Here is a 26537-nt window from a genome sequence, read left to right as displayed (position 1 = left end):
TGTATGGGTTGGGGATTTTTCCATTTTGTCTTCTGAGTTTTCTAGAATAATGCAGTATGTAAGATAATTTTCAGGTGTCCTGTGTACAGGTATTAATGATTTTGTAAATAGTGTCAGATTTTTAATTGGTTTGGCTGTGTTAGCATCCCTGTGCTAGGAAAATCCTGATGCAGATAGAGCCTAAATCACTTGGGCACTTGGGGCATCTTACCCAGAAGAGGTAGGAATGAATGTTACAACTGTGGGATTTTTAAATTGGTGCACTTTATTAATTGGAATGATTAGAGTACATCACTCTAATCCAGTGAAATCCTGGAAAAACTAATAAAGTTAGAGCATGCAGTGTTGAGAGTGCCTTCACTACTCAGTTAAATTGCAGTGCTAATTAGCAATTGTCTTTCTGCTGCATTTCATCACAGGTATTATTAGTAGACAATACCTGTTGCTTGTATTTGTAGATGTATCTGGCTTGGTCTTTCTGATCACAAACATTCAGTCAGACAGATCCAGGGAGAGGCCTGTGCAAAGTGAACAGTGACACCATTAGAAAATGTTGTAAGGGAGCAGTTTACTCAAATTGCACTTTCTTTGGGCTATAACAGTACAGAAAGAAGTTTTGTCTTCCTCTGGGAATGTTAAAACTTGCTTTTGTAATAGCTATGTAAGAGTTTGGAACAAGCAAGACAGTTTTGAGTTTACAGCTATGTCATCTAATCATATTCAAAAATCAGTTTGCTGTCTGCAAGCGACAAATGCCCTGTTATCTACAGTCCCTTCAGAACTAAGTGCTTAAAACAGGGAATGCTTTTGTCCAGTAACTCCTGCTTTGTAGACTTTTTGCCAGTTATTTGCTAAACACTCCAAGTGTGCACTCTGATGTTTACTAATCCGTTGGTAGGTTTGCTGAGGAGGCACAGAGGCAGAAATGGGCATGTGTATTCAGCATGGAATGTCTCTTTCCAGCCTTTCTATGTTAAACGTGCCTTGCAGGTAACAGCAGGTGAAAATGCTCCAAAGGGCTTTGGAAGCCCACCTGTGGTCCAAAGAATGACCTCAGCAGCCAGAATATGTACCATCAAATAGCTCTTCCCAAGAGAGGAGAGGAACTTTTGGCATGACTCATTAGTTCCTTTTTCTGCTTGCAGTCTGTATCAATCCAGCTATATTTAAGTGAGCTTCAGTAGGTTAGTCTTCAAATTGTCAGGAACTGAGATTTCCTGCCTTTCTGAGAAAGGAAGAATGAAATTTGGCAGTATGTATTATTGAGTCCTGCTTAAAACATGGATTTGCAAAGGGGCTCTGATAGAATGTCATGTAAATCCCTGCCCGCCATCTTCTGCTGCTTTTGCCATGAGGGATGAGTTCATGTGCCAGCTGATTGTGTCTTCTCTTCATTACTCAGTCACACAAGAGGGGTGTGTCCTAAAAACCACTATCCTTCATTGGTATTCCAGACCTTAAGGTTTTCAACTGTGTTCTCCTTGAGCAATAAGCATATGTTGTCGATTTGCACTATTGTATTCGTTAAATACATTTTTTGAGCTTTCATTGTATGACTAGAAGCTTCCAGTAGCTTTTCAGAAGCTATTCAAAGCTTCTAAAGTTTTATCTATGATTGGTTGCAGCTCTTCTCAGTAGTAGTACTTTCCTGTTTACTCTGTAGGTTAACAATACAGAGGGGAAAGCAAGGAATGGTAAGAGGAGTGCAATTTTATTTCAAGTACAGTTTAAATGTGAAGAATGCTCTGAAAATACTGTGTAATTTAAATCAGTGTCCTTAGAGCTCTTCTGATTTTTCTTCATTTGTTTTTTTGAATTCCAAAAGTTGTTAAATCAAAACTGCACGTGTTTGTGGTTATTTTGTATTCATTTAGAGTGGGTGAGTTATTTGTAGGAATCAGCCCAGGGTTTCTAATCCCAAACAGAGCTCTGTGGCCTGAGTTGATAGTCCATAACTGAATACTGAGTAACTGGTGTCAGGCATGCTGGCCAAGGTAAGACCTCTTTACATTGGTCCACTGTAGGTGAAGGCATAGGTTACAATTCACAAGTGTGAATTCTCTAGTGGCAAATAATGAAATGCCTGATACAATTAATTTTAGGAATTGTGTTAAAGTACAGAAAAAACCAATTCTACTTAAAGGGCTTGTGTGCATTATGCATTAGTGCATTTCCACCCTGTATACCAAATGTTTTGTTTTCAATGGCTTTGGTGTTGTGAAGGATAACCCCGAGTATTTTCCAGGTAGATGAAGTAATTGATTTGTCTGGTAGTGTAGGAGTACAGCTTGGATGCTATGGTAATTGGTTGCAAGTGCATTCTGTGAAACTGAGAGGGTATATGAGAAGAACATGATGTCAAGTATTCTTCACAGGAATTTTGATGATGGAAGGAAGAATATTCATTTTTGTCTGAACCACCACCCAGTTCTCCAGTTCCTCTGTTTTGTGAGGGGATATGCAATATTAACATGGGGAGGACCATTAAGAGTCCTGTGCATTAGGTAGATTGTGTTGCATTATGTGCAGCCATATATGAAATGAGTCTTACACATGTTATATTTTCAGTATTTATCTTAGTTACTCTGTAAATATAGATGTCTTAAAGATTGCACTTTCTGGGCCTCATTTGGACACCGCTTGCTGAATGTCTGAGATATGGATCCTCTTGTATCACTGATAGTGTCCTTTATAGTTTTTTTTCTTTTAAAAATAAAGTATAGCTAAAATCTTAGGGAAAAAAGGTTTTTTTTTAAAAACAACCATGATAAGGAGTAAAAGCAGAGACACAAATACAAAGCTAACTACTTAGGAGCTTTGTTTTTTGTCCTGTATTTGCAAATTTTTGTTTCTTTATTCAGCAGATTTAATTTCTTTCTTGTTTCATTTCAGCATAAAAATAAACCACATGTGGTGACCTTAGCTAGGAGCCACTCCATTTCCTCAGCAGCTGCTGTTCCACGCTGCTTGTCTGACAGACGGGGCTAGGTCATGCTTTCCAGAGGACACCCTTGTGGTCATAACCAAGTTGTAAATGTCACTAAGATTGTTTCTGGATGCCTATCACAAGTGTATCGGCCATTCTGAAGCAGATGAAGTCAGCCAAAGATTCAGTGGGGAGCTGGGTCTCGGGAAGGATTGCTGTGCAGCCCAGCAGCAGCAGGAGTGTGACACGCATCCATAAGCAGCAGCAGTGCTGTGACAGTTCTTTAGCCCTCACTTAGCAGCCCTTTGGTAGAACTGACAGCACGCCTGCAAAGATAGGGAGGCCTGTTTCAGCCCCATTAATGTTGTCTTGAATGTGAGCCTGCGGTCTGGAGAAATGATAAATGTTCAGTGATTGATGATTTTATAGTCCCAAGGCACTTGGGATGGTTTCTGGTAGCTGTGAACAATTTTCCCTCCTCTCTTAATTAGGCCTGAGCTTTAGGTTTCTGAACAAGAAGTGACTAAGTGTGAATTGTAAGATAAGGTTTGCACAATATTTTTCACAACTTTGGCTACAAAGGAAGTAAAATTTTGAGTGGCAGGTCTGTCAGGTTTTGTACAGAATAAGTGATTCTGTGTGCATTTGGTAACTCTGAAGGGCAAATGACATATTCATACCTGTATACGGAAAAGCTGATGGGATTTCAAAATGTCTTGAGAGCGTTACGTAAGTGGGTTAATTAAAGAATATCTACATCCAAGAACTTCTTTGTTTTTGATCTCCTCTGCCTTTGGTGTCAGCTTTCAATAAGCCAGTACTTCCTGACTGTGTAAGGGGCGCTCCAAGCCTGGTAAGCTGGCTGTGCTAATGGTAGAAAAATGCAAAAAAGTATTTCAGTGTGTGCTTGCAAATTGGGTGACAAAGTTGTTAATTTAATCACTATATGGAAGTAAACCTTTTGTCAGTGGGCTATGCTGGTTAGTACTGTGATAGTGTCAAAATGCCTATTAATCTGTAACTTTAATACCAGGCTTCAAGAAGAAGTGGAATTTGTTCTTCTCATCTGCACCAACATTTTTTCTTAACATTAGTGACTCTTCCTGAACTTTTTACTGTCTTTTATTAATGCAAACAGAAAGCTTAGGAAAAAAAATTAGTTGCAAGTTCTTCAGACTAATTTTACTCTCTGTGGTTAGTGACTTTTAGCACTAAGAGGATTCAAATATCAAAATATCTCTGTATTATTCAATTTTTAGACATCTTGTCCATGAGGACACAGCTTATTAAGAAACTATGTGGTTTCTTTTTGATGGGGAGAAAGTAATATATGGACAGAGAGTAATTTCTGTGAGATAGACCTGAAAGCCAACTTTTGTGATTAATGACCAATTGTGACTCTGCACATTTAATTAGGAAAGTGTCATTACACTCAATTAGCAGGGCTGCCAAATAATCTGTTTAATACTCTGGTCTTTTTTTTCTCTAGGGTTTTGCAGACAGTCCTCATTACAGTGATCACTTGAATGACAGTCGATTAGGGCCTCATGAAGGATTGTCCCCGACACCTTTCATGAACTCAAATCTGATGGGTAAGTAGGTAATTCTTTACGAGTATCCCCTCAAAGCCTCTTTGGTCAGAAAGAGACATTTTTCATTCCCTTGTCTAGGCCTGACATGTCAAGCATCTGGAAGTTGCTCTGTTTCTCGTAGCAACACTGACTTTCCTATTCAAATCTTTTTATGTTGGGTGAGTTCCTCAGAAAGGCTATTACTCAGGACTTTTTAGGAGAAGGAAATAGATTTTCTTAAGTTGATCTAGAAATCTGATATATTTTGATTTGATGTAAATTCTAAATTATTTTAAAGGTTATTTTTCCTTATTTTCGTTCGAGAAGACATTTATACCAATTTTTTATTTGTGCGTTTAAAGTTTTTTTTTCCCCCAACGTTCAGTTCTTGAACTACCTACCCATTTACTGTAGGCTTCCCTTCAGGTAATAATTTGAGGGCTTGCTTCTTATTTTTAATTTTCGAATTTCTTTGATATTTGTTGTATTAGAAACGCTGTCACTTCTAAGAAATAGATGGAAACTCCTGCTTCCAGACCTGTTTAACATTTTCTGCTTTTGAAACTGGAAAAAAAGCAAGCAAATGATGTATTATATTGTGGCCTTTAAAACCCTTTTTTCATTGTCTACACTTTGTTACCTGAAACATGCTAATGTGTTGATGGCATTGGTTGAAAAATCTCCTTTTGTGGGTCCAGTTTGGAACATAAAACTGTTGATTTCAAAATATTTAATTTGGCAATACATGGTCTTGGGATCATTTTTGTTTCACATCTTCGATTTCAGGATGACTCTGAATATTTGTTCTGAATTTCTACATTTCACATTGTTTCACTTCTAAATGCCCCATCTTGTAGACATGACCTATTTTGTGATCTCAGTATTGTCCTTTTAAGACACAGCCATGGTAATCTAAGTGGATTACCTAAATCCAAATCCTGGTGGTCTGCAATTTCTTTTGGAAATCTTTCTACTTTGCTCAGTCTTTGTTTACTACTTTAATTTTCTCTGAAACAGAGACAGACAAAGCTCATCTATTGCTGATAACAATTTTTTGTTTAAAGAAAGCATTCTGTTTAAAATTCATGTATGAAGCTGGAAACAGGCAATTTTAAGATGCCCATCTCTGTAGACTTTGCTTAGAGAGAGGACATGCCAGTTGGTCAGTGACACTTCTTCTGGAGACAGCAAAGCTAAAATGTAGCAGTTATTTTGATAAAGCAGATTTCCCCTGAATACTCTTCAAACATGTTGTCTTCTTTCTTTTTTAGCAGAAAGCTAAAAACACAAGTTACTTCAATTGCTTCTCCAGTATTTTGATCAGTAGCATGTGTGGAATGTCTCTAGGCTTTGCAGCTGATACTGATTTTATTTTATAAAAGTATATATAGCAAAGTTTGATTTCTTTTTTACTTCATATTACCAGAGGCAAATTAATTGCTCGTGTTTTTAATTTAAGCCTTTCAATTTCTAAACAATATATGCCTTTAAATATATGAAAAAATAATTGGTGCAACTATATCTTCTTGGCTTTTCATTTTTATTGAACAGATGATTCTATTAGACATAATAGAATTACATCATTAATACAGATTTGAGAAGAAGCCTCCATTTAGATGGTCTTGTAGACAGGATTAACAAATAGCACGATATGTATGTCAGTCACCCAAAGCTGCTGAGAACTGAAATAGTTTTGTAAAGCTGTGTGGCTAAGAGTTCTTAGGATTTTATTTCCTTGGAGCAAAAGTACCTAATTTCCTTCTATATGTAGCCAAGAATTATAGAAAGCTTTCAGTATGTATCTCTAAGATATGTTCACATTAAAATTCTAAAAGTATGCTTTAAAAATATTCTGCTTGTGGCTTTTGGCTTGTCATAACAAAAATTTATGTTCATTTTACTTATGTTACTGTATTGGATACAGCTGTGTATATTACACCTTCACATCATTCATTTTTGCATTGTATTTTAATTGATGGTGAAAGTTTGAAGAGAAGAATGATAAAGGCTACATGAAAACATAGAGTACTACTTTTCTGTGTGGTACTACTATCTGTGTTTATAGTTTCTTTATTATTGAAAAGAAAAGTTATAATTATTCTAAAGTTTTTTAGACTAAAAGATGTTATATGCTTTTCTTAATATTAAATTATGGACATGTTCCCATAAACAGAATGAACACATTTATTTCATTAGCTACTGTAGACATATGATATTTAAGGCATTGGTTCATTATTGTGGGATCTCTGGAGTTTACAAGGAGGTGGAGGGAGTCTAAGAACAGGAACTTGATGAGTTTATGGGAAATATCTCACTAGCTAATAGCAGTGATGGAGCATCTGGGGTTCCACAACCAAGATCTAAGATATACATCCCTTCCCAAAATTTTATCATGACTGAAATACATTTCTGAAATAGTTAAAAACTATTAAAGAAGAAGAAGAAGAGAGAGCGACAACATATTTCACCATTGCTGTCAACACTTAAGAGTACCATTAAAAGAAAGAATTGTGTGTCAAGGGGATGTTGTTGTTTTGTGTATTATGTTCAGCCGTAAGCATATTTGCCTGAAGAGATAGTGGATTATAAAGTGCCTCTGTCTTTCATGATGGAGCTCTCAAACATTTTAATGATCTTGTACATTGCAAAAGAGAGAAATTTTGTCTAACAAGAGTTGATAATGATTCAATAATGAACAATTTACCACAGAAAGATGCATTTCCATATTCATTTAGATATTTTTTGAAGTGTTTTGCAGAGGAAGTAAAGCTATTATGCTGGATTGGTTAGTGTTCTTCACTAATGAATTCCAGAATTATCGTGTTGATTTGGTAGTATAAAAAAAGGAAGGGCCGTTACTTATATTTTGAGTAAAACCACTGAATCCTCTTGGGACCAGCATAGTCTGTTGGTATCCATAGAGATATGTAGAAAATCAGGCAAAGATATATTGGTGGTATTGTAGCTCCATTTAGACTTGATAATCTTTGCTTATTCAACACTTCTCTTTTAATTACATTCTAGAAAACTATTCACAAGGATATGAGAATCTTTCTCTGTAATTATGCTGCCTTTTAGTACTCTGCACTTGCAAGGAGAGGTCAGTTTTTGCTAGGACCCTTCAAGCATGTGGTATTGTATCGTCTGTTGTGCTGTTCCTGGACTTTATTCTCCTGAGCTTTTTTACTACTACTTACTGAGAAGAAAGAAAGCAGATTATTCTTGAATATAGCTTAAAGGGGTTTTTGTTGGTCTGTCTTGAAAATTTGAAGTGGGTGAATTACTTTCTTTTGTGTGCCTGTCTTTCCACAAGAGGTAGAAAGGATAACAGCCAAACTTTTGTGCTCCACGTTCGTCGTCTGTGTACTGCACAGTTCCACAAGGTTGTATGTGACAAAAAGTCATTAAAAATTTAGTCAATAGTGAGTGAAAAACAGTGGTTGATATCAGCTTACCATGTTGAAATCAGTCCCTTGATGTAGGAAGAGAGATTATTCTTCCAAGTGTTCTTTCTAATATATTTCCTTGTTTTCTCATTATTTCTTTAACTTTCTCCTTTAAAGTTTAATTTGGTTACATTTTAGGTGTTTCTGTTTCTGAGCTAGCAGCAGGGTTTGAAGACCAGAAATCATAGATTCTGAATGTATGAAATCAGAGGCTTTTAGATTATCTGCCTTATTTATTCAGTGACTCCAATAGATCAGCTGCAGGTTGCAGTTACTAGTTTAGTTCATGCCATCTGGTGATTTTGTAACGCTCACCTCTGTTAGGTGCTTCTCTTTGCTTCTCTTCCTAACAAGTTTCTGCTGGGTAATGCTGTGGTGCTTTCTTATGGCCAGCATTAAGAGATGGAAGGACTGACCATGCAGAGAACTCAAGACACAGAGTTGGTATTTACAAGGTGGGAGTAGAAACTTGTTACAGTAATTAGAGCTATAAATTATTCAGATTGCTGATAAAAATATAGCTTCTTTTACTGTTTATAATGATGAATGTAAAGGGTAAGTCTGATTTTTCTATGTTTAAAATAAGTAGGGGAAAGAAGCAAAGTTAGTACTGGCAAAGGGAAATAGAGTAATACATTTTGGGGTTTTTGCAGTGAACTTCTTTCCCATTAGCTGTACTTGATGCACTTGGGTGGTTTGTCATCAGGCATCACAAAACAGGGTTTCTGAATAAATGGCATCTACATACACCATGAATTTTACTTTCTCTTACTGTTTAGCAGACTTGTTCCAGTGCAGCAGGCATTAATAGGTGTCTGCTGGGTAGAAACTATTGGGTGAAGGGTGGCAGGAGAAGAGAGGTGCTTCATGGGTGGATGCCAAATTTTAAGAATTTTCAAAGGTAGTTTTCAGGTTACTGTGAAACTCACAGTGGATTTTGTATATTAATAATGTCAACGAGAGATCAATATCTGGATTGGGGTGCCTCCTGGTTTTAGAGCTACTATTCATTTAATTGACTTGATTGCCTGATTGTGCAGGTTTCTTAAAATGCCTGGGCTTCTGCCAGTGCATCTTTCAAATTGAAAGTGCTGCCTTAATTTTTATTGTAAAATTTATTATTTGGCTTGTAATTTAAGCCTTCCAGTTAGCTTGGATAGAGTAGTATTTTTAAAGTTGAACATTGGAGAGACATTTTTTGAAGCAACATGGTAAATAGCTGAAGCCTCTGTAAACCTCCAGTACTGATACAGTTCTTGAACAGCTAATGTAAGTCTTTAAAACCATAATTTGTGAAAGGTTATTCTCAGTGAAAGGAGAGGCTTTTGAACTTTAAAATACAATTAAAAGAAGATGTACATCTGAATTGGTACTCAGTTAAGAATCTAACTAATCTTCAGGAAAATGGCTAGTTCGCTTCCTCAGTAACCCTTCAATAAAAGAATTTTGAAATTGAAGAGAGACATCTTGTTATCAAATGACTTTATAATGGTGAAGGCAATAGTAGCAAACCAGCAAGGATAAATAGTTATTAAAATGGCACACATTAAGAATGATGCCATTATAGTTTTTGCTAGGAATCTTGTCTTAATTACCTTTTAGGAAAGGAGAGGGCAGATGCAGGCAGGGAGTTGGCAGACTCTCTATTTGTCCAAAATAATAGTTAAATTTCCTTGAATTGCTGTCTATAGTCATTAATATTTCAACACATGAAAAAAAAAACCCGGGCATCACAATGGAAATTATCTCCAGAGATATGAGTAATACCAAGATTGATCTGAAATAATTTATATGCAGTTACATTGTTATTAACTTGGAGAATGGTAGGGACAGAGTATTTTATATCCTTTGGAGAATTCATTAGGAAGAAAGAGGAAAATGTTAAAAGAAGAAAATGACAAAACAGTGACATAACAAAGATTATGACAAGTCTTTAGTCCATCTCATTTTACAGGGCAGGAAGTTGGAAGAAAATTGTAAAAGGATACCTGATAAGCTTCACATTCTGCATAGTTATCTGTCAAATATTAGTGAGTTTAGGAAAACTTTCCTTAGTAAAAGACCCATGAGTGTAAGATCATCCACAGTTAGAATAAATACTAGCGGTATTGGTACTGGGTCCACCACAGGGCGTGGACTGTAAACTTCCCATGCTGAAAAAGTTCCTTAACATTTATTTTACATAACTGTATTGTGCAGTTTCACAGTATTATGTTTGTGTATCATTGAATCACTTATTGTTTTGATTACTAAAGCTAAAAATACCAAGATGCTGGCTAACCTCATCCATGATGTAACACATCATGGCTACTTTTCCCAAAGTAAGTGTTGCTGTTGCTTTACACCAGTAATGCTTCTTGTCATCTTGCTTCTGATGGGCTTATTTTCTTTTAATAATTAGCATTTTTCAAATCATTGTATATAATGAATCTGGCAAATGGATGATTTCCATTTAAGCTCCCTCCTAAGATGGTTTCTTTTCCTTTTGGGGTACGTCACTGTTGAATTGATGCTGGTTATAGATTGACTAAAAGCCTGTTGTGACTTCCTTAGTATTTTGGCTTTTATAATGAAATTTCAAACCCAGAGTAATGTTTTAAGTTAAATTTCATTTATTTCTTCCTCTCTTCCAGATAATTATTTGAATAATTTACTTCACATATGAATATATAAAACCGCCATAAGTAAATGGAGGTTCCTTTTTGTTTGTTTGTTTCTGTTTTGAATGCCAGCAGTCCTTTTGTTCTGGACTGTTTGTGCTGTGTCTGGCTGTGTCCCAGCTCTGGCGTGGTGTGTTGTGCAGAGGCAGCTCTCAGACTTGGGCTGACACACTGGTTACTGCCAGCACACAGCCGCTGCTCTCTGGGCTGAAGCTTTCTAGAGTTTCAGTGTTTTCTATCTGTTCATACAGTTTCAGATTTATCTTTTTTTTTTCCCCAGGTATTACATTAAATAAATTCCACTCACACCAAAGAATTGCTCTCATCTGCTCTTAATTTTCCTTTTGTGAAAGCTAATGGGTTTCTGGGAAATTAAATTACACAGTCATTTAGTGAAAGTGCTAAGTGCGGGGCATTTTTACCCTTGGGTTTTTGCTCACAAGAGCGTGTGTTAAGCTTAGTTTTCCCTTCTGTTTACGGTAATATTTCAATCAAATCGCTTTCTTAACATTTCCTTACCTTCGGTAATGCACGGAGGCTTTCTCCAGCCGTGTCCTTGGTGGCGTTTGGCTGTAGCAGGTGTCTGCCTGTGCTCTCTGCCCCTGCAGACTTTGATCCCTCTCCTGGCGAGCAGCTGCGGCAGAGGGGCCCTGGCAGCGCGGCTCAGGTGGGGCTCAGGTGGGGCTGTGCCAGGTACGTGCGTGGGCACAGCTGCCTGCTCTGCTGCCCCGGGCAGCTCCGGGCAGGGGAGCTGAGCAGGGGACAGCAGGTGTGTGGCCTTCCCCCCTCCCCTCGCTGCAGGAGTGCACTGCAGTGTTGAGGCACTTCATCCCAAACCATTCCAGCGTGTTGTGCACCTCTAGATGATTTTTGTGTCTCTGGATCAGTGTAGGAGTCATTAGCAGGCTTAGTCTGTAGTGCTGTGGTTCAAGGAAGAAACCGGAAAGGTTTTCTTTCTGTCAAGTAAGCAAGAGCATAAAGTTGTTCTTGAAAACTCATCAATCTGTACAATTACACGTTGTGCAAGGAAGAGGTGACGATTCCTTTTCACTGAATGCTACCAGTGCCACAGGTACCTTGCAATCCACAGTGTGTCCCACAGAGCTTGCAGCTCTGGTGGTCTGTGGACAGTGGTGGTGCTTGCACAGGAGAAAATAATGGGACCTAGTGCTAATTGTGTTGGAAGAAGACGAAATGTTGCCTCCTTCAAAATGGTCTCACGCTTGAACTCAGATTTTTTTGTCATACGAATTGCTACGAATTTTTGTCATACTTTTGAATTGCCCGTCTGGGAATAAATATGCAAAGTCTGTGGCTTTTACATTTTGAAATATTTTAGTTCTGATAAAATTTGTTCTGCCAAGCTTGGGTTTTAGTTAATGCAGTCTGATACATTTGAGTGTTGATTTATTCACAGTGTACTCTGTCTCTGAAAAGGGGAATAAATAGTAATCTGATGAAATTTTTAAGTCTTGTATTTCCTCTTTGTTATAACATGTCAGTTTAGCTGCTGCAGGGTATGTTTATCTGTTACAAGGCTCATCAGTGCATGAAATGCTGAAAGGGCATATTTCTCTCCTGTGGTTCCTGCCATCCCTGGGCACTTGTAGATGTGTTCCAGTGGATGGGATCAGCTGGGTGAAGCTGTAGGATTTTAAATTTGAGTCTGTCTGAAGGCGCCAAGCTCCCTTCTAGGGAGGAGGGGGTGATTTTTTCCCATTCTGGTGATGTAACTTCCCCATGAGGCAGTTGCTTAGGGATCTACATAATACCTATTATCCTGTTCAAATAGGAGGCTGTAGAAAGCTCACTGGTGATTAAAAGATAATTTTGTAATTTTTCATGGCTTGTCTTTGTTTTGTAATAAAGATGTTTGCTTATCGCCAGGTGCATAAAAATCATTTACTTAATCTCTATTTCATTCCATTAATTTTTTTTTTCATTCTTGCATGCATGTAGCTGTAGCCTGTGAGTTGCTAGCAGTCCAGTTTTTAATAAATACGGCAGTCTGTATCCAGTGATTAAATTCTGAACTGATCAACCAAAGTGTTCTAACTAGGCTGCTCGTGCCAAAACAAGTGGCTTTTGTGATTTGGGGCATTATAGTATTTGCATTAATATGATTTGAAGTTCTAATAGTTTTCTTTAGAGATTGGGTTTTAGTGAGTCAAATGTTTGTTGCTGGTAGAAACCTGACTTTGTTTAGATAACAGACATCTTGGAGGGAAAACAAACCAGATGAAAATAAAAGGTGCAGTTTTATTTTTCAGGTGCTTGGGGCTGTTGGACCTCCAATACTGTGATTTTTATGAGCTGCTTGAGCACTTGCTGCATTTTCCATAGACCTGTAAGATGCTGTAGGTCTGCATTGCTTCAGCTACATAATAGATGAATGGGACAAGTGTCATCAAAAGAAAACAAAATTTTTAAATTGGATTTTGGCAATAATGTCTGGACACTTTGAGTTCAATCTAATATTGCACCAAAGTTTTGTTTTGGAAAAGTGGATGAAAAACTTTGATGTAACAGAAATGTGCAAAGACCAGAGGAACAGCAACACATTCTCTTAAGAGATGGTTATAACTCGCTTTATTTGCAAAGCTTTCTTGGTTGCTGGCTTTTAATGTTTTTCCTGGAGGCTGTCAGCATTGCAGCTTTCACACAGGTGTGCAGCTTCTGTTGCCCTGTAAATCGGGTCAGATGAAAATTCTGCAGTTATTTCCTTGGCATCCCCGTGGAGGGTCACTTGGACAAACAGTGTGTGTGACAGCTTCACCAGGATGGCATTTGGTGGAGGGAGGGTGCTGCTTGGTTGGGTTTTTTTGGAAGGTGCTCACATGGGTCCTCCATCTCAGGATGAAATATGAGGGAGAGTTGATGCATAATTTTATGTGATGATGTGTTGCTTACACAATTAAAGAAACTCACACAATTTGGGTTTGCTGTTACTGATTCTTTTAAAAAAAGCAATAACCATAAATTAAGAGATAAAAAAGGTTCATTGAAGTGAGAATAAGAAAGAAGCACAGTGGTTACTGTTGAGATGAGTTGACTGATTTTACAAGTTTTTTTAAAACTGGCAAAGTCTGGCCGTGAGACTTAAAGGTTCCCTACTAGGGAAACAAAGGCAATAAAATATGTAATGTGTAAATTCAAATTGGAATTGTACAGACCATGGGCAAAACTAGTGCAATGGTCACAATAACTGCAGTAAAATTTGAATTTACTTCCCATTGTAATAAGGACATCTAAAACAATCCTGGCCTTTAGGATACGTGCAATACCAATAAGGCATCTTGCAGTGTCTTCTTCTACAATGGGACATGGAAAGCAGAAGTCTTGAGAGTAATGTGTGACTTGTTAACAGCCTTGTAAGCTTCAAGGCTGATCCCTGGGGTTTGTGTTGAATACCTAAGTGCATGACTGTATCATAAATAACTTGTATCATGTTTAAAAAATGTTCTGCAGTGATAGGAAGGAGTGTACTTGTATGCTCTTTATCAGGATACTGCAGTTTTAAGTATGTTTGCTCCCTGGTAGGAGCAAAGAGAAGTTTGTTGTACTATTTTGATGTGCTAAATAATACTTCTGTTTCTGATGGAATTAACTTTCCAAATACATCATTTATTTATTTCACATTCCTGGTCCATTACAAGCTGTCACCTCAGATTTAATTAATTTATATATTTATTTGAGGCCTTGAGGTACTTCCCAACTTAAACTGATTGATCTGCTAGAATCAAGATTTACAAAAATAAAATAAATATAAAATAAAAATAAAAATAAACTTACAGAACCATATTTCTTCAATTATGCCTTACCTGTCTTAAAAGTTGCATTGCATTATGAAATACTGTAGAGAATTTTCTGATCATATAATTCTAACTCCAAAGGAGTTTTCAGAAGCTCCTATGTGAGCTATCCTGTAGAAAATATTTGTCACACCTTAATATTCTACCTATCAGTCAAAAAATGAAACCTTCTCCCCCATATTTGTAAGTCTGTTTTGCTGTAATTTTAGAGGGGATCTAATTTCCTGGTGGATGTGCTTTATCATTATACAGCTTCAAGTCTGAAAGGTGCTGGGATTGGTACAGATACGCTAGATCAGAATCTGAGCTCTTGCTTATTTTCCAGGATACAGTAATGTCGTAGGCTAAGAAGGAAGTGAGTTTTTTGGGAGCTTTTGGTCAAGCCAATCAGTGCTTGGATTTGAATATTGGCACATGACAACACGACAAGTTTTTACTTTACATTTAGAGAAATATCATCCTTTCACCTGGCATGAATTAGATCTTTTTTCTCAATGACAGGTGGGGTGATTTTTATTTCAGCAGTGCTGTGTTCTGTAGTGAAAGATCAGTTAATATATTTTACCATCACTGAAAAAAATTTTCTTTGCGTCTTCTGGGATTGATATTTTTAAGATTAAGATAAATTTCACTAGCATTAATAGTGTACAAAAAAGATTTTAGATCTAACAAAGCTGAGAAATCCACATGCCTTTGTGTGTGTGTCTGAATCCTGTCCCTTTGCTGGGTGCTTTGCAGGTTGAGCTGTGGGAGCACGGCCTGAAGTCACTTGTTCATGCAATGCTGTTTACCTTGCACCACTAGGTTCTTCTTGCCCAGCATAGTGGGGGCTCGAGGCTTATTTTGTTTTGTTTGATTACAGAGCGGTGGGAGGAGGAGCGATGACTGCCTTGTCTTTCTGAGGCTTGGCTGCATTTTTAAAATTTTTTTGTTCACTGCTTTTATTCATCAGTGACAATTTATAAACAGTGCATGTTTCACAATGATTTCAGCCTTGAGTGCCAAACAACTGTATGATTTTGTTCCTTTGTTTGACAGCTATCTGGCACTCAGCCCTGGGCACAATTATAACAAATAGTTTTGTCCAGTATGCTTGCATGTTCTTTTTTTCAATTACATTTTTGCTATTACATTAGAAACGTATCTTCCTAGAAATGTGGCTCAAAAGGCACATGGTAAAAAAGCCAATCCAAACCCTTTTAAAATCTGATAAAGGAATTGAGTATAAATTTGTTCTATCAGTATTTTCGAGTTAAAGGGAGGAGGGGGCAGCAGGTTAAACAAAGAGAGGCCAGTAGAAAAATACTGCTGGGTTTAGTTGGTTCAGTTGCACAGTTACAAACTATGAAAAAGAATATAGTTTGTTGGCAGGAGGAAAAAGCCCATGTGTTTCTCCAGTTGGTAACCATTTTATCTAGGGTAGTTTGTGTATATATAGACAATAAGCAGTGGGTTTTCAGCTATTTATTTAGAACAAAGTAAAGCTAAGTAGTACTTTTAAAATATGAAATATTTTCTTATTGATTTATCTCGTTTTACCTACATAGAAGAAAATTTAGGGCCCAAATGTCTTGAATTCAAGGTACTGCATTTAGTTGGCTTGGTTGACATTCTCCAGTACGAAGGAGGAGCTCTTCCCTGTTACTGTGCCTCGAGTTCCTGTTTTGTGTGCCTCCCCCTCTCCCCAGCTCTGACACAGCTTGGTCTCATGATAGAGACATAGTGCAAATGCCAGTAAACCAATGTGAAATAAAACACCAAATGGAAGGCAGTGATTCATCAGGAGAAAATGTTATCCAGACCCCAGTAACTTTTTTTTCTTCTTTTAACCTGTGCTCTCAAGCATGGTTATTCCCTCGATAATCAGTTTCAGCACTGTTATTGAACTCAAAGCTGTGTTTTTAAAGTTGGCATTACCCTTCTACTGATCTCTCCTACTTTCTTGATGGTACTTTTATGCTGCTTTCATGTCTGTTAATGCAATGTGATTGTATCATTAGTCCAGTTTATTATCTTCAAAAAACGCCAAAGCCTCAGAGGTAGAAAATTTTTTCATTTACACTAAAATGATTAATAGAATCATCTGTCCTCAAATCTGTAGAGTATAATTTTACTGTAGTCTTACTTTGTGGTTAAACTTGTAGTTTTGTCCCTTGAATGCACCCGTCTGGATCAGTACACTGTTCCACCTGACCACTTTCAGAAGGCATGTTGGGATTTTTCCTGTCTTTACCTGGCTTGTCCGTCTGCCTTGGTCTGTTGACTTGTTTTGCCTCTCTTAAGAAAAGACCATTTTTATGTGGTTTTGTGCAGATGTGTTGCTCTTTGTTAAGATTTTTCTTTTTGTTTCCTTCATCTTAAATATGAAGAAAAGGTAAATTCTAAAACTGCTTATGCTCTGTAACTTGCCCTGTGGCACGCACCTGGCTATAATGCCTGACTGTTCAAGTCCAGACCATATAATTTTTTCACATTCTCTCTGGGTTTTTGTGGTTCTTTCTTTGTGCACATTTTAGTGGCCAGTGCTGTTGGTGGGACACCATGGGAGAGGAGTCTTTCTCCAACATGGGTTTTTTGTTTGTTTGTGAGATGTTTGTATACTCAAAACTGGCATCTTCTAAGGGGTCTTTAAGTGCAGAGTCTGAACAGGGCTGCTGTGTAGTAGTGTAAATTTTCCCCTTCACAGGACAGATTATTGGGCAATAGATTTGGAAGATGAAAACTTCATATTGCAATGAGGTATAGTAATGCATTCACTAATACTCTGTTAGAAATGCTAGAAGTTGTGGTGAATGAACCAGTGAATAATAAAAACCAATATAGGTAAATACATTTTAAAGTGGAAAAATAATAATTCATTGATGGCCAACTTCTAAAGAATATCATAGCAGAACTAAAGCTTAGTTACATTGGAGGAAAGAATATGAGCCAGATGATAAAATTAGACCTGAAATAATTTGAGTGCAAAATTAGTAAAAATTTGCTTATTTCTGTGTTAGGTCAGCAGCATGGCTTGAAGGGGAACAGTTTTCCACTGCAAAAACCAAATTCACTTACACATGATTAGTGCCCAGTATTTTGTTATTTGAAACATGTCCTTTTTACTGCAGCTTCTGAGATGTGTGTGGATGTTTTTCAGAATGCTTGATCCCTTGTAGCGTGTACCAGGCTGCTCAAGGCAAGAATGTTTAGATGTCACAGTTGTCTTGCCACACATGATGAATCACTTTGCCTAAAGATTTTCTGCCCTCAGAGCCTCTGGGGTGGCTCTGTCTCCCTAAGGATGTTCTGTTCAACTGGCCATCTGAGCTAACTGTGCTGTGACCACTTTGAGAAGTACTAAATCCAAACTTTTTCACTTTTTTGTTTCTGTTTGTACATTATAAAATGGGTCGTATGCAGAGAAATAGTTTAGCTTTAAAAAGACAGTATTGCCTTGAACTTGTTTTGCTTGAATTTATTTTTTTAAATTTAACTTGCTCGAAAATCACGTCAAGTGATTGTAACTGCAGGATAGCATCCAAAATGGGTTTTCCTACATTTTTCATTTCTAATTTATTTTTTTTAATATTGCCAAAAATGAATTTCATGGCTTTCCTGATTGTGTCCCTCTTTGGATACGTTCTTTGATTATATTGGCCTGTGAGACAGGATTAGTGGCAGCTGGTAATAAAACCTGAAGTTTCAAGATATTGAACAGATATCTGATTGATTGTTTCCTTTCAGAGGTCCATAAATTTGCTGTGGGGAGCTTGGGGGACCACTTCAAGAAGAACATTTAAAATATATATGTTTTAAATGTTTTTAGGATTTAAAGAGCAATTCATGCTTTTTAAATAATTCAAATTTTGTGGTAGGTAAACTTACATTCATATCTGGTTATTCATTTTTCATATTCAGTGGAATAAAACAATAAGCATTGAATACTTTGTTGTGACAAATCTGCAGAAGTAATATATCAACAATAAGACATAGGAAGTGACAAATTACAGCAAGTAAATTTTATTTTTAGCTTTTAAAAAAATATTATTAATTATTTATATTCTTACCCTTCCTGCCTTTGGTGTCTTTATGATATTATATATTCCTGTGCTCTCTCCTTCCCATGTGATCAGTGGAGTCCCTAAGTCCCTGTGTAGCCTGTTCAAGGTCTGTTGTTGTGAGGAGGAGGACGTGGCCCTTCGCCCACTCTACTCCTTCCCCCTGAGAAAATTCATGAGCAGATCTCAGCAGTGATTTAAAAAAGGGGTGGCAATGTAACTACCAACTATTAGATGCCATATTTCATCTTCTGCAGTTGTACAAAAACCACCTTTTCTAACTTATACCTCCTTTCTCTTTTCTGTCCTGTTGACCCTTTTCAAATAGTTGCTTAAATAAGCATTGATGGGAGAACTGCTCATCTGTTTTCTTTTTCCGGTGACAAATATAAATAAAAAAAAATTCTACAGACTTCCCTTTTCCCCCCAGTGGATACTTATTATTTTTTTTTAATAACTGCCCATCTTGCAGAAGATATTTTCACTACAAAGAACGTTCTTTAAATACAAAATAGCTCTGAGCAGTGTATATGTTCTCTCTATCATAACTTAGAAATCCTTTTTGTTGAAAATGTAGAAGAAACCAACACTTTAAGAACAAGCTCAGTAACTACCGAAAAGTGCCCAAAATATTCTTCATAGCTTGTTCAAAAAAAGGGAAAACAAACCCACCTTCGGCCTCCATGTTATTCCAACACTTCTTTGCAAGGAAATTTTTACCTATAGAAGATAAATTCTTGGTTCTTGTCCTGATTCTTTTTTTCTCATGAAAGATTTTGGTTCTGTTAGCTTCTTTACATTTGCAGCTCTTCAATAGATGCAGTCTGTGTCACATTGAAAAAAAATTGCATTGGAATGAATGTCTTATTTAATACCTGAAAGTATAGCATGATTAGTTAGAAAAATGCTTATTTGGAAGTCAAAGCCAGCTACGCTTGCCCAAGGTTTAATATTCGGGCTTTTTATGATGAATCCAGCTGTGAAGCCTGAATGGAAATCAGACAGCTTGACGCTAACAGCTGATCATAAGGAGTCCAGTTAGGCAAAACACAAAATGAATCATTTCTGTTGACCCTGGATAAAGCTGAGTAACGTCAGTATAGCTGATTAGATAGAAGGGAGCACTTAGGCAGTAAACTTTGGAGCATTCAATGTAGCTGCGTTTGAATGTTCCTGCAGTAGTTAAAGGAAATTCTTAGTAGCACTGAAGATTTTCTTTGGATTTGAATTCTTTTAAGAATTGCTTTCATGGAGGGAAGTAGGTTCTTAATTTGAGCTGTGCTTTCAGTTTTAAGTTTCATTCATTGAATGAATCTTTTAAGGCTTCTTTTAATATTGGGTAAATGCGTGTCTCTTGTTAGGGTAACATTTGCATTGCCTCCCTGCCATTTAGCCATTTTCACTCAAAAAATTGCACAACTCACTCAGTCTCAGCTATCAACTGTCATGAGCTTCAACACACTCTTGCTTATGATTATTGTAAATATTAATTTTGCCTTCTTTTTCATGCTGTGAGTAGTTTTTAAAGAAATCCATTTCAGGATACTGCACTGATGAGGTTGTTTTTGATTTTTTTATAACTGTTTTGTTCATTAAATTCTAGCTCCCTCTTTCCAAACACTGGTGCTTGTCTGAGTTTTAGTGAATGAATTAATCAAATCTACTTTTTGCAAGATAAATTTCCTAATTTATACATTATATACTTTTGAATTACATATAATGTTTCATTGATAACTTTGCTTCTGCATATTTTGGGGGTAAGAATTGTAATATAACTACATCTTCACTGGAGTCTTTTGTTGTAGAAAATGCTTCAGGAGTTATATATTGTCTTCTTTATGGACTAAAATTTGTGTCTCTGTTGTCATGATTCCTTTGCTGATTTAAACAAACTGATTAAAATCTGTTCATGTTCATCCTGGGGTCCTTACAGCCTGTATAACTTGTATAACACTTAGAGCCCTGATTCCTGTGCATGCACTTTTTAAAAACTCTTCTCAGAAGTTCACTGAAATGTGTGTCTGGTGCATTTCATCTTGTCTTTGTGGAAATCCCCTGCTCACAAGCAGCACCACCTTTTGCCATCTTGGAATACTCTTTCTTTTGAAGTGTCTTTGATGAATCTTAATCCTGTTGTGCTCTAGTTTCCATGTGTTGAGCTGAGCCTTTTAAAGGTGTAATTATGGCACAAGGAAGTGCAAGCCAAGCCCCATTGCTTTCCCATCCTGGTCGATGAGAGGCTGATTTTGTCTGAGGACTAAAAGAGGTTTAGTGACTGGTTCATGCTGCCCACCAGAGTTTCCTGTGGTTTTGGCTTCACTCAGGCAGAATTTTAGCACAGGGAAGGGAAGAGAGATGCTCAGATGGACCTGGAAACATGAGCTGTCCCCTTGTTCTCCATCTTATTAAATGCTCCCAGGTAAGGCTAAGCTTTACTGAGGCACTTGGATTTTGGATGACATTCTTTGTCAAACCCCTCCCAGCGCTTTCCATTGGGAATGTCACCAGCTGTTAGTTTTTTGGCTCTTAAGAGATGTCAAGTCTGTAGCATAGCCATCAACTTGCCCTGTGTTGCATATGAAGTGTAGTGAATATTAGTACTTAATTCATTATATGACATTTTCATTTCTTTTCAAGAGCTTTCAAAATAAAAGGAGCTGAATTTAATCTAAAAAATGGATCTTATTAAAGGAGAAATTCTGATTTTAACACTATAGGTTCCCCAAACACTGCAGTAATTAGCATTCTGTAAGTGCCCAGAATAGAACCAGTCATCAGGCCCTTAATTTAATAATTTATTGATTAATGATTTTTGTATTCTAATGAGGGAGAACACTTCCTCTGCTTCTGGCCAACATAATTCTGCAAAAGGATGTGAATATTCCTTTGATAATACTCATGTTTGTTCTTTTAACCCTTTCGTGCTCCTCTGTAACACCAAGTGTGCCACCTTTTTATTGTGTGTGGGTTTTGGATTACAGGACTCAGATTTGGCCCTGTGAATCAGACTCAGACTCTGAATTGTTAACAAAATATAAATGTATTTGTGCATTTCCTTGAGATCTTTGAAATAGAGAAGGGAGGAAGTCAAGGAAAGATTAGAAGGCCTTTAGCACCACAAATCACCAGATTACCTGGATGCTAACTAGAAAAAAGTATCCTTTTTGCTTCTGACATTTCCCCCGCTCCTTGTATGAATGAATTAAATTATGGTGTAGTTCCTTTGTGTAGCCTCCCAGATAAGCTAGGGGGAATTGCCATCGACCTAAAGCAACATGTAGTGCTTCAGAGTGCAACCTAAGAACTGTACTCTTATCATGCCTACATACTTACTTTTTCAAGTTCTCAGGAATTTACGCCTAAAAGCAAAACTGAGTTGGTTCAGTAGATGTTACATTTGCATAATTTTAAACTGTAAAATTTAGAGGTGTCTGCTCTTCATATAATGAGTTTAAGAAATACATAAGTAAAACTAAGCTCTTTGCTTTAGTACCAAATAGGGGAGTCCTACCTACCTGGGCACTTACAGCATTCTAAACATTACATGTTTGTATTAGTAGTTTGCTTAGTCTTTTATATTTCAGTTGCAACTCATTTGACTTTTGGCCCCAAGGCATAATGCAATTCCAAGAGAAGATGTGCTCCTTGTCACATTTGTTTCCTGAGTATCTTTTTAACAGCGTGAATACTTAACAGTATAGTGTGATATGCTCTGGCAAAAATGTCACCATATCCTTATGTCCATAATGTTTATTATACTCCTGAGTCATCAATAACACAAACATAAATTACCATTTGTAGTTGACCTTTTTTGTGAGCAAGTCAAAAGCAGCTAGTGCTCTGATCCAAATCTTGGTGTGTCGGGATCACATCGCATTGTGTACTTTTTATCTGCTTGTTTTTAAAACTAATCTGTGATACTTGGCCTAAAAGAAATAAAATTATTTCTTTCCCTGAGAGCATTGGTAAGTATATCAATAATTTTTAAAATAGTTTTTCTTATTTTGTTGTTGTTACCAGTGTTCCTGTTTGTTTCAGAATTTTGTCTTGCATATCACCAGGTCCAGCAGCACATTCTTCCATTGATTTTTCATCCTGCTTTGTCCTTTATCTCTGCTTGCTTGCTATTGTTCAAGGGTCGCTTGGTGAAAGGTGCGAGCGTCATGCAGAGTTTATTTTGGCAAAATGAATAATGTTGCCATTGATCTGGTCTGAGCCGACTCCTTCCTCGGGCAGAAGTTCTTAGCTTCAGGTTGTTTCCTTCTTGCAGGCTCTGCTCGAATTGCAGCGTGGAGCCGGTGCTTGAGCTCTACCCAGCACTCTATTAATATGCACAACATGACCGGTTTCGGGGGAAGGTTATTAGAATGCTGGTTTGTATCCTCCAGTGAATGAAATGATGTGTGATTATGAAGTCATCAGGCATGGACCAGTAAGGCTCGAGAGAGCCTCCCCCCCAGGTCCTGGGGGTGCCATTGATTGGTGACCATGTGTTTGTGCCCGATAGACTGTGAAATGGTGTGTTGCTACACGGCTGTGTTGCACCTGCGCCCCACCGAGGTGATTGATTGGTTTGGTCATGTGGAATGTTCCCATCTGGTCTGCAGTAATGTGTTTTTTTTTGTTAGGTTTTTTTTTTTCCTTCCTTCCTCTTCTCTCCCATTTCCCCTTCATCCGCAAGCCGCGAGTGCTGGCTGGGGAGTCGGAGCAGGCAGCAAGGCAGCGCTCAGCTTCGCCTTGTGAACAAAGTGGGGCTGCTGCAAGCACGGCTCAGCCCTGCTCAGAGATCAGACAGTCTGAGGGGGATCATGAGCAGCTCTCCTAAAAAATACCAACTGGAGGAGGGATGGGATACAACAAGCGAACCCCGAAACCTACGTGTCACTGCAGATTTCTTACTGATTTTACAAAAGCGCTCTGCTATTGTAATTAGATTACCCAAGTAGCAGTGCATGTGGAAGATCTTATTTAACCTCAGGAAAGTAGTAGTTTATTTATTGAAAACTACTGATGTTGCACTTTAAATGCCAAGAAATTATTTTAGTTCCTTTAAAAAAAATTCTGTGGTTACATTGGGCGGTCTTGTTTGATATTTCTTAATCTCACTCCTTTTTCATAATTGATCTATTCATTCCACTTAATGACTAATTACATATCAGAGCACATCATCAGCAGCATTCATCATTGTAGAATGTAATAATCAATGACATTTCAACAAAGGAAAAAATAAATATGCAAATAAGGACTCATTAACATTTGCATGAGCTGTTTGAATAATCACGTTGCTGACAAGGCTGTAATTAACAGAAATTGATGCTGAGTTCAGTATTTGATAGTGTGTTTTCTCAGCGTTTTATTGTTGTCACTGCGGGGGCTGGAATGAAGTTCTGCTCTACTTGTACCTTGACTTAGGCTTGATGTGATGGGTTGTGCCAGGTAGCAGAGGCTTCTGGGAGTCCTTAATTCATCTGTGACCTACACTTAATGCATAGAAAGATATTTACTTAAATTGCCATATTGCTAATGAAGGATTGTTAAATTCTTGATAATTGTATAACAACTGAAGGCCAACCTTTTTTTCCCAAGTCAGGAAAACTAAAAATTATTCACTTTTTAAAAAAAATATATAATCTTTTGCATGAGTCAGGCACTTTGAAACTATAGAATGTATTTATTTACATTGAAAATAAGGTATTGATGTAGGGCTTTTGGGGTTTTTTGTCTCTTCTTAATCGGAATCACTTTCAGGAGTCTTGAGCTTTATTGTAATTGAAAATCACTTGGTAAGGAAAATGTTGTGTAATTATGAAATGTACAGTCTCTGTCCTTCCCCTCCCTTTTTATTATTGCAACTTTACTGCCTCCTCCCTCTTTTTTTTTCTTTTTTTTTCTTTTTTTTTTTTCCTCCCCCTGAAGCTTCCTCTTTTTGTCATGGATATCAACTGAAATGCACAAAACACAATAAAGCTGTTTATGTCAGTTTTTTTGGATGACTGTAAGTGCTGATTATAACAAGTTTAAGGAATTTCCTTTGTTGAGTGTGTACCCACGCCATATGGCTCAACATGGAACATTAACTTGACAGGGATAATGGATTGTGGTATATGGAGACAATTTTGCCTGCAGCTTCACTATAACTCATTCTGGTTGGGGATCACAAGTTTATAATATAGGATGCAGCAAACATCCAGATGGATTTACTTTACATAAAAGAGTTGCGTTTCTTTTTATTTCCTGCCTGTAATTGGGCGGGGGGGGAAAGACTTTTAAAAAAAGAATTAAAAAGTGGTAAAGAATGGGTCTTATTCAGGGAAGAAAAATCTTAGCATGAATGTAGCTGAAGTGTTTTGGATATACTGAAATGTGCATAGGTGAAGTGTTGTTACTTATTATACATATGTGCACACAATTGTTGAAATAATATCTCAAGTGCTTTCACTTTTCAGAATACTTCAGTATAGCTCCAGTTCTTGAAATACAGAATGTTCCAGGATAGTGTGAAAAAAGCTATTTAAAACATATCTCTGGTTTTCACTTAAAGGCTGTTTTTGTCATAAGCGAAGTGACCACTTAATTAGCATTTCTGGTGCTTTGGTAATGCTCCGATAGTACCCTGTTTTCTCTTAGGAGAATAATAATCCTTCTAAGCTTTTTGTGATACATGCAAAGAAAATACTGCTGAAATAATTCTGCTTCAGTGTTTACCTCATATAACAGAAGTGTCCAAATGTCTTACAAATATAACAAAAGTCAGTGTAAATCTAATGTGTCCTACTGATCTACATGCCCAAGGTAAGTCCTAATTTTGTGAATACTTCTGCATCTAAGAGACTTTAAGCACACATAATCCCATTAAGCATGTATGTAGCTGTTTGAAGGATCAGGGTCATAAATCCATATTTAGGGTTTCAAATAGAGCTACATGACATGGCTTCAGCATTCCTGTGCACTTGTGATTGAGTTATACTTCAAATAAAATTGGGTGCTTTGCTACCTGAAAAGCAGCCATCTTTTAGCTATCAGTTTTGGAGATTATTTTAAAACACTATTTTTTTAGACACTGAATTTTGACTTTCTGTATCCAATATAGCTGCTGTAATTTTTTTTTAACCACTTTCTCATGGATAAGAATTTTTTTTTCAATTATCTCTTGGAAAAGAGATAAGCACCTGAGCAGATGGACAAGACATGGTTCACGGTTGGGCAGGAGAGATGCTGGTACTGATTATAATAGGTGCTGTTTGTCTGTCCAGTCTTCCTCCCCTGTCACTGACTTAATATGTTGATATTACAGTTTAGCATTTTTAGACATTATCCAAAGTTTCAGAAAACAGACAGCTATAAAGAATCTGCATTTGAGAAGGGAGCAATAAAAGGGATCACTAACTATTGACCTATAAAGAACCTATGAAGAATCTGTGGTAGCTTAAGATGTGGGGTTTCTTTCAGGTTTCCATGCTGCAAATTATACTTGAAAAAGCTTCTCTATGTTCATTCATCTTCCCCCTGCATGCCTGGCTCTGTGTGTGATAATCACAAACAGGTGGGATTTTACTATGGACTTAGACATAGCTGCTTGTGTTCTTTCTGTGAAGTCCCTTATTTGCTGCTGCCACTACAGCTACAAAAAGTCTCAGGAAAACACATGGCTTTATCTTTAATATTTTTAATAAAACTGGCACCATATTTGATGTGAAGGAGCAAAACCATCATCAATGTACCAGTCAATTTATTGTCTGCTGTTTGGGAAACACTAGGATAGGGAAATGTGCATGAGTGTTGCAATAAACTAGAAGAATTTAAATCTATAGATAAGAAAATTCTTTCCAGGAACTGTAAGGGGAGTTGACTATTTCTGCCAGATTCTGGACTTCTTGTCTCCTTTTAAGCTTCAGAAGGAAAAAAGAAGGGAAAAAAGAGTCAAACCCTCAGCAAATACTTGATAAAATTGAAATTCTGCAATAGCATTTGTATCCTGTATCAGCATTTACCTACCCACCAAAGACCTTGTGCAGGACTCTATTTGCAGAAGCACATGCGTGTTCCTCCTGGGTTGCAGTGGTGGCTGCCTGCAGTGGTTAC

At 37.3% G+C, this 26537-nt stretch overlaps 1 protein-coding gene across 8 annotated transcripts in view; it reads left to right on the top strand.

The window, feature by feature from the left end:
* TCF12 (transcription factor 12) overlaps window positions 1-26537 on the top strand; it is a 159082-nt gene that overhangs the window by 49041 nt on the left and 83504 nt on the right. For all 8 annotated transcript variants that reach the window (XM_064389225.1, XM_064389220.1, XM_064389224.1 and 5 more), the window contains exon 6: window positions 4416-4518. In XM_064389225.1, the coding sequence (XP_064245295.1) occupies window positions 4416-4518 (103 nt within the window). The remainder of the gene's footprint in view (window positions 1-4415; window positions 4519-26537) is intronic.

The sequence above is a fragment of the Passer domesticus genome, chromosome 14, assembly GCF_036417665.1.
Source record: "Passer domesticus isolate bPasDom1 chromosome 14, bPasDom1.hap1, whole genome shotgun sequence".
NCBI lineage: Eukaryota > Metazoa > Chordata > Aves > Passeriformes > Passeridae > Passer > Passer domesticus.
This window is presented reverse-complemented; position numbering and strand designations above follow the sequence as displayed.